Source organism: Manis javanica, chromosome 1 (genome assembly GCF_040802235.1).
Source record: "Manis javanica isolate MJ-LG chromosome 1, MJ_LKY, whole genome shotgun sequence".
Lineage (NCBI taxonomy): Eukaryota > Metazoa > Chordata > Mammalia > Pholidota > Manidae > Manis > Manis javanica.
This window is the reverse complement of record NC_133156.1, coordinates 169,187,667-169,205,836: the sequence shown is the minus strand read 5'-3', so window position 1 is coordinate 169,205,836 and position 18,170 is coordinate 169,187,667. Positions and strand designations below refer to the sequence as shown.

General features: G+C 39.6%; 1 protein-coding gene across 1 annotated transcript in view; it reads left to right on the top strand.

Annotated features, from left to right (window-relative positions):
- RMND5A (required for meiotic nuclear division 5 homolog A) overlaps window positions 1-18,170 on the top strand; it is a 72,725-nt gene that overhangs the window by 48,889 nt on the left and 5,666 nt on the right. Inside the window, exons 5-8 of the mRNA XM_017672220.3 lie at window positions 6,523-6,689; window positions 7,098-7,263; window positions 16,000-16,102; window positions 17,684-17,838. Of these exons, the coding sequence (XP_017527709.1) occupies window positions 6,523-6,689; window positions 7,098-7,263; window positions 16,000-16,102; window positions 17,684-17,838 (591 nt within the window). The remainder of the gene's footprint in view (window positions 1-6,522; window positions 6,690-7,097; window positions 7,264-15,999; window positions 16,103-17,683; window positions 17,839-18,170) is intronic.

Sequence of the window (18,170 nt, the reverse complement as noted above, 5' to 3'; positions counted from 1 at the left end):
GTGATTTTATTTTCTCTGGTGACATCTGTTTAGTCTTAGAAGTGCTCCCATCTAGAGAAGTCCCTCTAAAATACCCTGTAGAGGTGGTTTGTGGGAGGCAAATTCCCTTAACTTTTGCTTGTCTGGGAATTGTTTAATCCCTCCTTCATATTTAAATGATAATCGTGCTGGATACAGTACTCTTGGTTCAAGGCCCTTCTGTTTCATTGCATTAAATATATCATGCCATTCTCTTCTGGCCTGTAAGGTTTCTGTTGAGAAGTCTGATGATAGCCTGATGGGTTTTCCTTTGTAGGTGACCTTTTTCCTCTCTCTAGCTGCCTTTAAAACTCTGTCCTTGTCCTTGATGCTTGCCATTTTAATATGTGTCTTGGTGTTGTCCTCCTTGGGTCCCTTCTGTTGGGAGTTCTGTGTACTTCCATGGTCTGATCGATTATTTTCTCCCCCATTTTGGGGAAGTTTTCAGCAATTATTTCTTCAAATACTCTTTCTATTCCTTTTTCTCTTCTTCTGGTACCCCTATAATGCGGATATTGTTCCTTTTGGATTGGTCACACAGTTCTCTTAATATTGTTTCATTCCTGGAGATCCTTTTATCTCTCTCTGCATCAGCTTCTATGTGTTCATGTTCTCTGGTTTCTATTCCATCAACGGCCTCTTGCATCTTATCCATTCTGTTTATAAATCCTTCCAAGAGATTGTTTCATTTCTGTAATCTCCCTCTGGACGTCTGTAATCTCCCTCCGGACTTCATCCCTTAGCTCTTGCATATTTCTCTGCAGTTCCATCAGCATGGTTATGAGCTTTATTTTTAATTCTTTTTCAGGAAGACTGGTGAGGTCTATCTCCTTCTCAGGGTTCTCTGTGATCTTGGTCTGTATCAATTTCTTCTGCCTTTTCATGGTGGTAAATATATTTGTGGGGAGCTGGCACGTGTGTTGGGTAAGAGAAAGTCCCTTCTTGCCAGTTTATGGCCTTCCTCTCCTGGGAGAACAGCGGCCTCTAGCGACTTGTGCTGGGCAGCTGCGTGCAGACGGGGCTTCTGATCTTGCCCAGCCGCTATGGAGTTTATTTAGCTCTGCAGTTGCTGTGGGCGTGACCTGCCTCAGGCTGCTTCTCCAATATGGTGGAGCCACGTCAGAGGGGGAACAGGCGGGAGGCTGTTTATCGCGGTGAGGGGCCTCCGAGCTGTGCTGCGGGGTTGAGGCACCCAGGGTTTCCCAGGATTAGCAGCTGCTGGGCTAAGTGTCCCAGGGTGCTTCCGTCCAGCTGTGGGGTCCCTGTCCCTTTAAGACTTCCAAAAAGCACTCACTTTTCTTTGTCCCAGGGGCGCCAGCTGCAAGGACCCGCTCACAGGTCTTACTGTCCTATTTCCCTAGTTTCCAGCACCCCATGCACGCCCTGTGTCTGCGCTTTGGTGCGGATGGCTGGGGCTGGGTGTTTAGCAGTCCTGGGCTCCCTCTCCCTCCCCACTCTGACTCCTCTCCTCCCACTGGGAGCTGGGGTGAGGGGCGCTCGGGTCCCGCCGGGCCACGGCTTGTATCTTACCCCCTTCACAAGGTGCTGGGTTCTCGCAGGTGTGGATGTGGTCTGGCTGTTGTCCTGTATCTTCTGGTCTCTCTTTTAGGATTAGTTGTATTTGTTGTATTTTCAAAAATAAATATGGTTTTGGGAGGAGATTTCCACTGCTCTACTCACGCCACCATCTTGGTTCTCCAGCACTTTTGTTTTTTAAATATAATTTTCTTATTAAAAATAGTGACTGAGGAACTGTTTATTCAGTAGACACAAATTAAGTAGCTTATTATTGAATATCTATTTGTGCCAGTCTCTGTGCTTTGTGCTTTACTGGCCCCCTCATTTAGTGCCCACACCCTTCGAAGTGCCCCATTTTACAGTACGGAAAAGAGAATTAAGTAACAGGTTGCCCAGATTCACACTGCAGCCCTAGGATTTGAGTCCATGCATTTTTGACTCTGCCAACCAGTGCTCTTTATCAGCACACCCCATTCAAAGCAGGGGGTGTGCCAAGGCAAGCAAGACAGAGCCCCTACTTGAAGAGACCAGAAACTCTCCTACCAGATTGTGAGATGAGCCATGGGAGAGGTTCGAATAAAGAACAGCCAGAGCTTTGTGGACAGAGTGATGATTAGGAATGTTGTAGAAAACGTAATTGATCCTGGGATTTGAATTTTTCAACTCTTTTCTCAACTACAAACTTTGTGTTTATTGTACTTTACAAAAATTATAACTAGCACCTACATTGGGAGATAGGATTGTGGCTTCTAATTTCACAGAGCAAACAAGTCTCCTATCTGGACCGGCTTTAATTCACCTGGACATGTCACTGTTGACGGTAATGTGAGTTGCTAGATCAGGTTATCTGAAGATGTTCATGTATGTTTTTCTTGGCCTGCCCCTCTCTCTAACTCTGGTCTGTTCTCAGTAGGCTTATTATTTTTCTTTATTTCTTCACATGATAGATGCCCTAACTTACCCTGTTGGCCAGCCTCTGTTTTCTTGCCCCCACCCCTGCTTGGTGTAGCATAACCCCTCTGGCCATAAACCTCCTGATTTTCCAGCCAGCTTCCCTCCTCTTAGCAAAGTGGAGGGGCATGTATGTGGGTGAGAAATAGAAAACTAATCTTAATTTTCCTTCTGATTCTTTATGGTCCATGATAGTAGGCCGTAGACACCCTGGCTTGCTCACTTCCTCAGACTGATGTGTCTCTCCACTGTTCCACTCTTGGCCTGCCTTGTCTTTATGAAGTGACCTCCTGCCTCTTGAGATCCCTATCTTCCTTCTCTTTCTCTCCGATATGTCTTCTCTGTTGAAACTCTGGGCATTCCTCTCTGCACAATTCCAGCATGTCCAAATTTCATTTACCATAGTTTGAACCAAACAACATGGTTCAAATTTCAGTTACCACAGTATATTAACCATGAGAAATTGCTTAAAATACAAACTTAGTCTGCTAGCTCTTCAGTCCACAGAGCACTTAAGTCAAAAGATGCACATCAGGATCATAACCAGTCACATCCCTTCTAAGTCTGTCAGTGATGGGTCACTGTGCATCTTAATTCATTTTGCCCTGGACAGCAAATGTGTAGTTGTATTATCTCCTCATCTCCCAGTTAAAAACCCATGCAACATGTTACAGAAATGGATAACTGAGAGGACTTGGTTAACGAGGATGAATTGCTAGAAGTGAAATTGAATGTGATTAGAGAGATTGGAAAATGTTGACAGCAAAGTGAAGCTAGGATGAGACCTAGGCCTATGTGAAGTTATGGTACAAAGCATATTGAAAAACTCCTATGAAAGTTACACCAAGGTAAAGTCACTTCAACTTTTAGTTTAAGTCACACCAGGAACAGAAAGCTGCTTATGGTTCAAATGGAGTGTTTACTTCTGTTTTGTATTGGAGACTGTTAAAACAAACCTCCATCAGTTTGGCTAATGTTCATGCCAAAGTTTTGAAGTTAATTGCCTCATTGAAAGAAAATAGTACTTACAAGGAGATTGAAGAACTTTACTGCCAGTAAAAGATGGTTTCATCATTCCAGAAGTCATCAATTGACTAACGTTAAGCTATCTGGGGAGGCCTCTAGTGTGGGTAGTGCTGCTCTGAAATCTGTACCAGATCCCAGAGATAAGGCAGATGTTAGGATTATCATCAAGAAAGGCAACCCCATCAAGAACTTAAGTATAACAAAAGATGCTGAATTGTGAAGGGATCATAAAGGAAATAAACTAAGAGGCAACACAGGGTAACTTTAAAACTTACGCTTATCTGGCCAACTAACTGTAGTCACCTATGGAATTGGGGTCATATGAATGCAAATGTGAGTGCTGGGGGTGTAGTCCTGGGAATATGAGGGAGAGGTCCCATTGGGCAAGGGTTTCACCTTCATGTGTTTGGGGGCAAAATGGGGTATATCAGTCTTAGAATGACATTTTGCCGGGGAGGGAAAAGTGTAGAATTGGTTGCTTTGTGAGATTTAGGCTTAATATAATACTCAGAAGTTAAATGTGGGTAATACATCATTTTAGGATAGAATGAGAAGAAATGGGACTTTAGGACTCATGTGGAAACTTGTATTCTATGAATTTGGGTTTTACATTCTCTCCACACTCCCCCAGTTCCTTTTTTTAATGGATATCTGTTTACTTTTCTAAAAATTTCTTCATGAGGGAATGGAAATTAGCAATGATAGTTTTTTCTTATTTTGTAGTCTTGTTATAGAAAAATTTGAAAATGTGTAAAAATAAACTCAAGTGGTAAATTAGGAACCACATGGTCTAAATAAATGCCTCTCTGGGTTAAGAAAATTGGGTACATACATATAGCTTGAAAAGCTTGAATTCATAATTCATAGCTTGAATTACTTTTAGGAAGAATAACTTGTCATTACTCTGTTAGTGCTTGCTTTAATGAAAAAAGGGAAATTAAGAAATTTTTACTTTTGCATTAAAGTTACTACCTTTTAAAGTATAAAAGTAATATATGTTTAGAAGACTTAGAAAGCATGGGACAGCAAGGCCATTTTACAGATCATTGTCACCTGGACTGCTATTAGCCACTTTTTACTGGTGTGCTTACCTGGTGATTTATAGCCTGCTAGTGAGGCTCTACTAGTGAGTGCCCTGTTGTAGCTTGTGAGCCCATGCCGTAGTCAGTAAATAATGTGTGAAAGCCAACTTCCCTGGAGTCATTGCTGTTAACTTTGGGTGATTGGAAGTTATTTTTTTCTATATATCACAACTTTTTCCTCCTTTTAACATTATACCTTGAACACTTGCCTGTAAAATAGGTTGTGTTCTTCTTTTGTGAATTGCCTACTAAAGGACCTTGCCCTTTTTCTGCTAGCTGTAAGTTTGTAGTACTCTCTTTCATTAGCTCCCCTCTTTGACTCTGCACACTCTTGCACATATATCTCATCAGAAACAAAAAAGAGAAAAGGCTTACTACCTCTCCTTACTTGTTAGTAGGAAAACACACTTACGCTTTTACAACTGAGAGGGGGTAGATGAACGTTTGGTAAGTGGCCTGATTTAAATGCACTTCTTGGAACTAGAAGCCAGGAAGGGTTCTGGTAGACTAGAGGCTCTCAGAGTGCAGTGATATGGGTACAGATGGCTGGTGTCAGACATTCTCAGAAGGTGGCTGCTGGAAGTTCCTTGTTGGTGTCAACAGGGTTTATGGAACCCGTTGTTGCAACCTGGCTGCATTCATCTTAGTGTCAGGTAAGGATCCAAGACTTCTTTAAATTTAAGTAAGTATTTCCAAGGTATAGGTAATTAATATTTTAAAAGATCATTTTGATTTTGAGGTTAGAGAAGCTTCATGATGGGACTCTTAAGATGTGGATGTGTAAACATGTTGATTAGAATATCCATATGCATGTGCAGCCCCTTCAGGGAAGGGTGGGGGGCCAGTAAAAGTGCAGGTCTGTGAAGTCAGCTGACTGATTACAAATAACTTGAAGTGTTTTACTCTTGGGGTAGTTTGTAGGGTTCATCAGTTTATATTCACACCCAGTTCAGTTTCCATTGGTCCTTAGTGAATTGGGTTTGATGGGGAATACTTGTCCAAATAAAGGTCAAATTAAAAAAGAATATGGTACTAACAGTTTCTCTATCTGAATTTATTTAGAGAAAGCAGAGTGGGGAATACTTGTCCAAATAAACGTCAAATTAAAAAAGAATATGGTACTAACAGTTTCTCTATCTGAATTTATTTAGAGAAATAAAGCAGTGCTTCCTTAGCACTGAATTGCAAATTGATTAACCTCTGGCTGGCCTGTGTTTTTGCTTTACTGCTTAACCTGCCCCAGGTAAAGGTTGCTTACTCCAGCTGGTCATACTAGGGAGGTCTGAGTTACCATACTTTGGATCACTCAACTGAAATTGGTCCTACCCTCATTGGCATTATTGGTTCGTACAAATCTTTTTGGCACATTGTAGTGTGCCATATGATATTTATGTAGTATTATCTGCCTAATTAGACTGAAAGCACCTTGGGGGTAAATACCTATGTTTATTGTTTCTAATCCTGAAATGCATAGCACAAAATGTACCTAACAAAAGTATAAAAGTAGATGGTTCCCCTTGAGAATCTTGCTCTTTATTTATATGTTTTGCCAGTTTAACAGGAAAATAGTAGTAGATGTCAGCAGTTCGATGGTGAATCTCATGGCTGATCCTTGCTTCGAAGTATGACCTTGTACAATTCTGAATATATCTTGTGACTTATTAGAGACAGTCTTGTCTTGGTGTAAACCTTATTAAATGTGTAGTTGTCATCTGACTTAATACTTATTTCTTTCACTGGCTGAAGGTCCTCGTAGTGTACAGTTAATGTTTATTTTTACAACATTCTCTGGACCTAGGGATTGATGTTACCATTGGTGTCCACAAGATGGCAGACCAAACCCTTTTTCCATGTTACTAGGTTTCAAACAATGTTCAACACACCTTGCTCTTAATTACTGTTGAAATCTTTCTTATTTTTTCTTTAGATGGGCAGTATCAAACCGAGAAATGCTCATAGCCCAAAACAGCTCCTTGGAATTTAAGCTACACAGACTGTATTTTATTAGCTTGTTAATGGGTGGAACTACAAATCAGCGAGAGGCATTACAATATGCTAAAAATTTTCAACCGTTTGCCCTAAATCATCAAAAAGGTGAGACTGGAGTCTTTTTCCTGTTTGGGACAGGTCTACAGCTACCAGGTCTATAGACATTTAAGGTAATCTTAACCTAGACCTAGTTTGTATTTACTAATAAGCTAAAACAATTGTAGGTCATAATCACTTTCAGAGCTTTTTCTTTACAAAACTAAAACATTAAAGCCAGAAAAGACATTGCATTTCCATCAGTAGTTAGTACTTTCTTTTTCTCTCTATGCTGTTGCTTTACTTTAGGAGGAAGAGCAAAACCAAGCTTAAAGACCAGAATTTTAAAAGACATCAATAAATTCAGTTAGGCTATTTTAGTTGGGGAATTCTTGCCTTTCTCAGCCTGTTACCTGCAAGCCAGCTGTATTTCAGGTGCAATAATTCACACCCCAAATTGCTGCTGCTTTTGTTTAGACATTCAGGTTTTGATGGGGAGCCTCGTGTATCTGAGACAAGGGATTGAGAACTCACCATATGTTCACTTGCTCGATGCAAACCAGTGGGCTGACATCTGTGACATCTTCACACGGGATGCCTGTGCCCTCCTGGGGCTCTCCGTGGAGTCCCCTCTCAGTGTCAGGTACGGAAATTGGTCCTATTATTGAAATATGCACTACATTAGGCAGTTCTTAATTTTTTGTCTAGTTCTTGATGTTAAGGCCAAAAGAATGTTTGTCTTTCTGAGAAAGAATGCAGTTGGTATTTTCAAGAGACCATCACAACTGGCAGTGGAACAGTTTTAGAGCAACATTTCTCCCAAGTATGGGCTCTGAACCTCTATGGGTCCCGAAGAACTTTTTCCCCACGGTGCTGACATTTGCAGGTGGTACAAAAACAGTGGATTAAGCTGCTCGAGCCTCAGCACAGACAGGTGCAGTGGTCCCAGACTCCACAAGGACCCGCTGTGTTTCTCAACACAGCACACTTGGAGCCTAAGACTTGCTAGTTTTACTTATAAATGTTATTGACAAAACATTAAAAATTACTAGTTTTATTAAACCTCTACCTTTGAGTACACATCTTCTTAATACTCTGTGTGACAAAAAGGGAAGTTCACATACAGTACCTCAGTTTCTTGCCAAAGTATGATAATTGTCTCAAGAAGAAGCACCTATGTGTTGCTCGAGTTGTGCATTAATAAACTAGTTTTTTCATGAAACACAGTTTTTACTTGGAAGGAAGGATCACTAGAAGACAAACTGCAGTTATTCACACTTAGATTTCGGGCAGCCTTTTTCTCAAATGAAGTGAGGCTGTCACGTCAAGGAAAACAACTGACACTATCTTTTGCCACAATGATAAAATTCAGGATTTTAAACTAAAATAGAAATTTTGGAGAACTTGTACCCACCACTGTGGGCTTGAATGTCTCCAGTATTCAAAGACTTTCCTAATGAGATCGGTGATATTAATGAATTTCTTTTTTTTTTTTAGATAATGCACAGTAGAATAATATGTTAGCTCTTGGAAGATCATAATTCAGTAAGAACTTAAAAAATCATGCATGAGTAATGAAAGATCAATGTATGAGACAGACCATTGGATTTTAATGTAGCAGGGTATAAAAATTAAGTGGTAAGGATTCTGAGTCCACTCTGCTACTAACCTTTAAGAAACTACTACTTGAGTTTTGGTGTGGCATTAAAGACAGCCATCATATACACACAAAAATTCACAATTATCTCAAGAGGCAACTAAATTATTACATATTTGTGTAAGGCTAGATTGTTTTCATTTGTTTCAACCCAAAGAAAACATTGCTACAGATTATCTGCAGAGGGAGATAAAAGAATCCAGAGGATTCTGGGAATATGAACCAGAAGGTCACTATGATCACCTCCTCCAATGTACACACCAAGGCAGCAACTACATGTATCACAACTCACTCTGAAAATGACTTGAAGACTCTAGAACAGATCTTCCATAGCTAATTATGAAGAGAAGTCCACATCAAGAAGGGTAAAAGGGGCAGAGCCTTGACTGGCACCCAAACTCTTCCCCCACTTTAACCCTTAAGTGGAGGGAGCAAGGCACAGAAGGTAAGGGGATAAAGCCCTACACCTGACATGCCTGGTCCTGGGGCTCTGCACCGGGAAGATGAGCTCCCATAATGTCTGGCTTTGGTAATCACTGGGGCTTAACTCTGAGAGAGTTGGAGGGCTGTGGGAGGCTGAGTCTTTTTCTCTTGGAAGGCCAGCATTCTGTGCCCATCTGTCTGAGGCCCAGTGCAGAAGCAACAGTTTACAAAGCACCTGAGTTATGCATGGAGATATATTGATTAACTTCAGCATGTGCCAGAGGGGCAGGGATTGATAAGGAGAGTCCTCCAGGGGAGGAGGGCACCATTTTTCTTGTCCTCCCTCAGCCTAGCTGGCTGGACATTTGCAGGAGCCAGTTCTGACACTCTCCACTTAACTATGCCAGCACTGCTTGCCCCACCCCAGCGTTTCCCTGCAGATTCTCCCCATCCAACCCACTAGCCCCAGCACCTCCTCCAAAGCCTTACCCCTCTGAAGTGTCTCCTACCCTGGGGGAGGGGAGAAGCTAGCCCCACCAGCCAGCACACCCAGTAGCAGATATAGCAGGGCCTCTCAGGCAGCCTTGCTGGGAATAAACCCCTTCCCAGCAGCAAGCTCACCAATAGTCTGGCCAGCCATTGCTGGCAGTCAGCTTAGGGCTGACCCTGTCTACCAGTGCACCAGCAGGGATGGCAGCTGAGCCTTCCAGCCAGCACTGGGAGTGAGTATAGCAAACCAGTAGTGCCAGCCATTGCTGACAGCCAGGCAGAGGGCTGGCCTCACCCACCAGCCATTCGCAGCAGTTGTGGTTCAGGCACAAGAGGAGGGTGCTTGCAACCCACGCAGGAAAACCCTGGAGCACCTGGTTCTTCTGAGGGCCAGGATTTATTACATTTCTAAGGCCACTGCTTTCAAAACCAGGAGACAAAGGTGACCTATCTAATAACAACATAGAAACAAACACAGCCAGACAAAATGAGAAAGTAGACGAATATGTTCCAAATGAAAGAACAAGACAGAGTACAGGAAAGTTGCTAAACAAAATGGCGATAAGCCATCTACCTGATAAAGAGTTTAAAGTAATGGTAGAAGAGATACTCACCAGACTAGAGAGAAGTGCAGATGAACTCAGCAGGAATGTCCACAGAGAAACAGAAAATATAAAAACCGATCAGAGCTGAAGAATACAATAACTTAAATGAAAAATACACTAGAGGGAGTAACAGCAGATGAGAGGATGCAGAACAGATCAGTGATATGGAAGAATGGAAGACAGGGAGCCGAAGGCAACCAAACTGAACAGGCAAAAGGAAGAAAAAAAATGAGGAGCTAAGAGATCTCAGTGACAACTTCAAGCAAAACAACATTCACATCATAGGGGTCCCAGAAGGAGAACAGAGGTGGAGGGAGACAGAAAACTTAGTTGAAGAAGTAATCATTGAAAACTTCCCTAACCTGAGGAAGGAGACAGACATCCAAGTACTGAAGCACAGAAAGCCCCAAACGAGTTGAATGCGAGGACATCCACCCCAAGGCACACAAAGATTAAAGATAGAATCTTAAAAAGCAGCAAGGGAAAAGCAAACAGTTATGTATAAGGGAAATCCCATAGGACTGTTTTTCAGCAGCAACTCTGCAGGCCAGAGGGAGTGACATGATATTCAAAGTGCTGAAAGGAAAACACCTACAACCAATAATATACTGTCTGGCAAGGTTATCATTCAGAATTGAAGAAGAGATAAAGACTTTGCCAGACAAACAAAAGTTAAAGGAGTTCATCACCACTAAGCCAACCTTATGGGAAATGTTAAAGGGACTTCTTTGAAGTGGGAATGAAAAGGCCATAGCTAGGAGTAAGAAAATTAGGAAAGGAAAAAATTTTCACTGGTGAAAACATATAGTAGAGACAGCAATTAGTCACTTATAAAGCTAATATGAAGTTTAAAAGACAGAAGTAGTAAAATTAGGTACATATGCAAAAATATGTAAATTATGACATATATAAAATCAGAGGGGAATAATTTATAATGTGTTTGCACTTAAGCAACCATCAACCCAATATAAACTGCTATATATAGGATGCTGTATATGAACTTTATGATAAATAACCACAAACAAAAAACCTACAATAGATACACAAAAAATAGAGAGGAAGGAATCCAAGCATAACAATGAAGTCGTCAAATCACCAGGGAAGAGAAAGAGAAGGAGCAGAGATCTTCAAAAACAACCAGAAAACAATTAGCAAAATGGTGATAAGTACATAGCCTGTCAATAAGTACTTAATGTAAATTGATTAAATGTACCAATCAAAAGACAGGGTGATTCGATGGATAAAAAATAAAGGTCCATCTGTCTGTTGCCTACAGGAGGCTTGCTTCAGACCTAAAGACACATGTAGACTGAAAGTGGAAGGATGGAAAAGATAATTCCATGCAAATAGAAATGAAAAGAAAACTGGGGTAGCAATACTTATATATCAGACAAAATAGACTTCAGGACAAGACTCTTAACATGAGGCAAATAAGGGTATTATGTAATGATAAAGGGATCAATCCATCAAGAGGATATAACAATTTAAGTATCTATGCACCCAACATAGGAACACCTAAGGTATATAAAGCAAATAACAGACATAAAGGGAGAAATTGACAGTAATACAATAATAATAAGGGACTTTAACACCCCCCAACTTACATCAAAATTAGGTTATCCAAATAGAAAATCAGTAAGGAAACAGTGACTTTGAATGACACATTAGACCAGATGGACTTAAAAGATTTATAAAGAACATTTCATCCAAAAACTGCAGAATACATGTTCTTCTCAAGTGCCCATGGAATGTTCAGATCACATGTTAGGCCACAAAACAAGTATTATAAATTGAAGACTGAAATCATACCAAGCATCTTTTTTGTCCACAGTGGTATAAAACTAGAAATCAATTACAAGAAAAAAAAAAGGAAAAAAACAAATGTGGAGGATAAATATTACACCACTAAACAACTAATGGCCAGTGAAGGAAGCAAAGATGGAATCAAAAAGTGAAGACAGATGAAAACAGAAAAATAACTGTCCAAAATCTTTGGGACACAGCCAAAGCAATTCTAAGAAGGAAGCTTATGTCGATACAGTCCTACCCCAAGAAACAAGAAAAATTTCAATTTACCCGTACTGCTAAAGGAACAAGAAAAGAACAGGCAAATCCTAAAGTTTAGTAAAAGGAGAAAAATAATAAAGATCAGAATGGAAATAAATGAAAGAGACTAGGAAAAAAAAATTAATGAAACTAAAAACTGGTTCTTTGAAAAGATAATTGATAAATCTTAAGACTCATTAAGAGACTCAATCAGAAATCAATGAGAAGTTACAACTGACACCACAAAAATACAGAGGATTATGAGAGAAATCTTTGAAAAGTCATATGCCAACAAATTGGACAGTCTAGACTAAGAAATGGATAAATTTCTAGAAATACACAGTCTTCCAAGACTGAATTAGGAACAAATAGGAAATCTGAACAAACTGATTACTAGTAACGAATTAAATCAGTAATAAAAATATTCCCAACAAACAAAATTCCAGGACCAAATGGCTTCAGAGGTGGATTCTACCAAACATTTAAAGAAGAGCTTGTTAATACCTACCCTACTTAAACTATTTCAAAAAATAAAGAGGAAGGAATGCTTCTAAATTCATTCTATAAAGCCAGTGTTACCCTGATACCCAAACAAGGCAAAAAGACACTACAGAGAAAAAGAAAATGACAGATCAGTGTCTCTGATGAACATACATGTAAAATCCACAACAAAATACTAGCAAACCAAATTCAAAAATTGAAAGGATCAGTCACCATGACCAAGTGAGATTTATTCTACAGATGCAAGAATGGTTCAGTATCTGCAAGTCCATCAATAATAATATACCCCATTAACAAAAGGGCAGATTGAAAACCATATGATCATCTCAGGAGATACAGAAAAGCATTTGGCAGAATTCAACATCTGTTGATGATAAGAACTCTTCAACACAGTGGGTATAGAGGTAACATACCTCATCTAATAAAGGTCATACATGACAAACCCACAGCAAACATACTTGATGAAAAGCTGAAAGCTTTTCCTAAGATCAGGAAGAAGACAAGGATGTCAACTCTGACCACTCTCAATCAACATAGTGCTGGAGACCCTAGCTATAGCAGTCAGCCAAGGAAAAGAAGTAAAAGGCATCCAAATAGATAAGAAGTAAAATCACCATTATTATTTTGTTGTTATTGTTTTTCTTTCTTTGTTTTTTCTAAATCACCATTATTTACTGGCAACATGATACTTATATAAAAACAGTAAAGTTTCTACCAAAAAACTATTAGAATAAATGAGTTCAGTAAATTTGCAATACAAAATCAATACACAGAAATATGTTGCTTTCCTATATACTAACAATAAACTACCAGAAAGAGAAATCAGGAAAACAATTCCATTTACAGTTGCATCCAAAAAGAGTTAAATACCTAGTAATGTATGTAACCAAGGTGAAAGACCTGTACTCTGAAAACTATAAGATGCTGATGAAATTGAAAACAACACAAATAAATGGAAAGATAGACATATACCATACTCAAGGATTAGAAGAATTAAAAATATTGTTAATATGTTTGTGTTATGCAAAGCAGTCTACAGATTCAGTGCAATCTCTATCAAAATATAAATGACATTTTTCACAGAACTAGAACAAATAGTCTTAAAATTTATGTGGAACCACAAAAGACCTAATCAAAACAGTATGGCACTAGCATAAAAATAGACACATAGATCAGTAGAACAGATTAGACAGTCCAAACCCACATATGCATGGTCAATCTATGACAAAGAAGGCAAGAATATACAGCAGGGAAAAGACAGTCCCTTTAATAAATGGTGCTGGAAAAATTAGATAGCTTCATGCAAAAGAATGAAACTAGATCTCTCTTCTTCCACCATACATGAAAATAAAATGGATTAGAGACCTAAATGTAAGACTTGAAACCATAATACTCCTAAAAGAAAACAGGCAGTAAACTCTTGGACTCAGCCTTAGCATTTTTTTTCTGGATATGTCTCCTTAGGCAAGAGACATTAAAGCAAAAATAACAAGGTGGGACTACATCAAACTAAAAAACTGTATAGCAAAAGAGATCATCAGCAAAATGAAAAGGCGACCGACTCGATGGAAGAGGACATTTGCAAATCATGTATCTGATAAGTTTATGTCCAGAATGCATAAAGAACTCATACTAACTCAACACCAGAAAAAAGGTCCGGTTTAAAAATGGGCAGAGGAACTGAATAGACATTTTTCCAAAGAAGACATATTATGGCCAACAGGCACATGCAAAATGCTCAACATCATTAATCAGCAGGGAAATGCAAATCAAAACCACAGTGAGATATTACCTCACACTAGTCAGTATGGCTAGTGTCTAAAAAAGACTAGAAGTAACAAGTGTTGATAAGGATGTAGAAAAAAGGGAACCCTTGTGCATTGTTGGTGGGAATGTAAACTGGTGTAGGCACTTTGGAAAACAGGGAGGTTCCTCAAAAAATTAAAAACATACCATGTGATCCAGCAATTCCTCTCCTGAGTATTTATCCAAAGGAAGCAAAGGCACTAATTTGAAGATATATTACCCTTAGGTTTACTGCAGTGTTATTTACAATAGCCGAGATATGGAAGCAGCCTTAGAGTCCATTGATAGATGAATGGCTAAAGAAGATCTGTGTACAATATATAGTGAACTATTAATCCTAAAAAGCAAAGGAAATCTTGCCATTTACAACAACCTGGATGGACCCATAGGGTATTGTGCTAAGTGAAATAAATCAAAGACAAATAACACGTGATTTCACTTATATGTGGAATCTGAAAAACAAAACAACAAACAAAACTCCAGAAACAGACTCATTAATAGAGAACAAACTGATGGTTAGCAGAAGGGAGGGGGAAGTGGGAGAAGAGATGAAGGGGAAACAGAGGTACAACAGCTTCCAGTTATAAAATGAGTCCTGAAAAGTACAGCATAGGAAATATAATCAGTAATACTGTGATAACTTTGTATGGTAACAGATGGTAGCTGCATTTATTGTGGTGAGCATTTCATAATTTAAAATAAATGCAGAGTCAGTGTTGTACACCTGAAACTTACTCTGTCAACTATACATTTAAGAAAAGAATACATGTGTCTTCTATTAAATGAGGCATTCAATAGATTTGTATAAATGTAAAACTGTCACTTTTCTCACAAATTTATTTTTGTTTGGAAAATTATTTTTTATAATGTTTATGATAACATGATGTTTGTTTTAAATGAATTCATATTTTTAAATTTCTCAGTTTTAGTTCACAATACAGTAATGATAGATGTAAACCACAAAAACAAATACTCTTTGAGATCCTTACTATTTAAGCATATAAAGAGAACCTGACACCAAAAGGTTTAAGAATCTGTTTTAAGAAAATGACTTTTTTAGCCTTTCTGTTTAATTCATCAATTGTTTTGAATCCCTTATATGTGCCGGGGATTGTGTGGGATACGAGACAAGGTACAATCTGCATTCCATATAGGGTGTTCCATCTGAGCGTGGGAAACTCTCATGGAGTTAATTATAATGAACGGCTAGACTGCAAGGCAGATTCTCTGGGGAAAAGACTCTGAAATGTATGAAGACTGACATGCAAGAAGTTTATTGGGATCAGCCTCCAAGGGGTGGGGAGTAGTGGTGGGAAATGAAAGCAGGATTAGGCAGAAGGAAAAGTTGGACTGTGATGCTTTCTTACCAGAGGCCTCAGCCCATCCCTGAGAAGCTCTGTTGCTACATGGGACTGTGGAGTTGTCCCGAACTGGGGCTATAGGGCTGGGCTTTTGTATCCTCACATGACCAGCCATCAGATAGGACCCTGGTCATGTGGCTTTTTTCAACCGAGGACAGTCCTGAAGAGGGACTCAGCGCTGCCTGCACTTCCATGTCTGGGAAGTTAGCACTTCCAAGGTGGATAGGAAAATGGTTCACATCTACAAGGAACCATGCAGGAAAATGTTTCTGAATGTCATTAATGATAGATAGGCAGGGCCCATTAAAACCCGGTGGTTTTATAAAATTTGAAACATTTTTTGGGGGGGAGTAGCGCTAGTTTATAAAGCAGAGGGCTGTGTACTCTGTCCAGTGGCCAGGGCCCTCTGCATATGGAGTCTGGAGGAGTTGACATCTTAGACCACGCTGTCTGACATCTGGCCTGACACATTTTCTCTTCTGCTCTCCCAGTTTCTCAGCAGGTTGTGTGGCACTCCCAGCTTTAATTAATATCAAAGCAGTGATCGAACAGAGGCAGTGCACTGGAGTTTGGAACCAGAAAGATGAATTACCTGTGAGTTTCATATTCTATTTGTTATTTGCCTTTCCTGCATTTAGAAGAACTAGGATGTTAAGGGTTTAAAATGCTTATTGTAGCCATTCAACAGGGATTTTTTTATGTATATGTAGATATGATTAAGCAATAGAAATGGGGAGCTAGCACATTTTGGAGGCACTGGAGGAGTTTTCTTAATATTTTGACAGTGGCAGTGAAAGCTATTGAAGGAAAACAAGTGGGGAGGGTGGGTACTGTAGCATGCAGTGTGTTCTGCAATACAGTAGACAAACTGAAATGGGGATCATCCTATCTTTCCAGAGAGAACATAGGTATGCTTAGCATAATATTGACACATAGTAAGTCCTCACGTTGTGCTGCCTTCATAGTTCTGATGTGGAGTGACCAGCGTCATTGTGTGTTTCCACCAGACCTTGGACAGTAGGCACCCAAACTGACTGGAATTAGCATTCCTGTCACAATTGTGTCACAGACCCTAAAGGGTGAAAGTATGCCATTTAGTTTTTTGCTACGTTTTTGTCACACTTGTGCGCAGCTTTCTGCAGCTACCTTGTTCTTCAGCTGGTAAGTCTGTTGGTTGGTTGCTTCTCCTCAGAGATCTGTCTTGATTAAAGGTGCAGGTGCATTCCCAGTCCTGAGTGTGGTCAGGCCACAGCCAGCACCCCTGCTTGGCTGCTGCTCATTGGAGCAAAGGAAAGGAACTTGAACCTTCACTTGCTTTGCTGGGGCAGCTGCCTGCTAGAATCTGGCAGTTTCCCAGTAACGCTGTAAGCATCTCTGACACTCTGCGCTAGAACAGAGCATAACAAAATCTGAGTTTACCTAAAGCCTGCGTGTCAGGTCACAAATCAGTTGGAGGTGATGATCTGGCTGGCCATTTTTTCTCTGGATTATTCTGTTACACTTTATACGCTTTCTTGAGAATAGACTCTTAGGTTATCAATGTCCTTTTCAGATTTAGAAGTCAAGAAAACAAATGCCTGACGTGTAGAGCCTCTGTCATGTGCTAACTGCCATGCCAGTTGATTTCATAGCTGTTTATGTTCACTGCAAAGAGAAATAAGGTGTAAGTGCCATAGGCTCTGATACACAGATTGTGATAGTCCAGCTGAATTTGAGCTGAAACTTGTTTCAGGTGGGTTCTCTGGACCATTATACCAAAAACATGGGAAACTCTGATTTGAAGCTCACACAGAAGTAAATCTTGTTGAGTCAGCTTTTAAAGGAATTACTACACTGAATGTTATCCCCCTAGTTAAGTGCGTAAGTGGTCTTGCTCTTATATATATCCTGACAAATTTTCAAGAGTGACTTCTAGAGCACTGCCTTACCTTTATTGGCAGATGTGGAATTGGTTTGAAAGCTGGTGTTAGAAATAATTCTGAAGGTTAATTGCGAATTATGGAGTAATACTTGAATCTCTAAGTTTCTCCATCTTTGAGTTGATAGAGTGCTATAGAAAGTGCTACCTTCAGATGAGTAGGTTGTATAAATGTTCTTTGTTGCAGAGTGTTTGTTAACATGTGGATGGGTTTTTTGAAATAAAACATGAGCCTTCTTTCCTGTTTTTTTTAACAGATTGAAGTGGACCTTGGCAAAAAGTGCTGGTACCACTCTATATTTGCCTGTCCTATTCTTCGTCAGCAAACAACAGATAATAATCCACCCATGAAATTGGTCTGTGGTCATATTATATCAAGAGATGCCCTGAATAAAATGTTTAATGGTAGCAAGTAAGTGTCTGATTTTTAATTGCTGGGAAAAAAAATGTCTTTGGGAACTTAGTGGGAGGATAAGAGGTAATGAGGATAAATAAATGTAGCTTAGAATCTAGAAATAAATAGATTTCATAGCTATTCATTTGGCATAGTGGGTGGTATCTGATCTTTTTAATTTGTTTGTGAATTTGAGGATTAGGTTAATAAGCATGATCTCCAGCACTTTTTTGGATAGTGGTATGTTGTCTTTCCCCCAACACCTCCCTTTTTACACAAATGATGGCATACTGTGTACTGCTCTGAGCTTTGCTTTTTTTCACTTAATTATTTATCTTGGAGATCTTTTA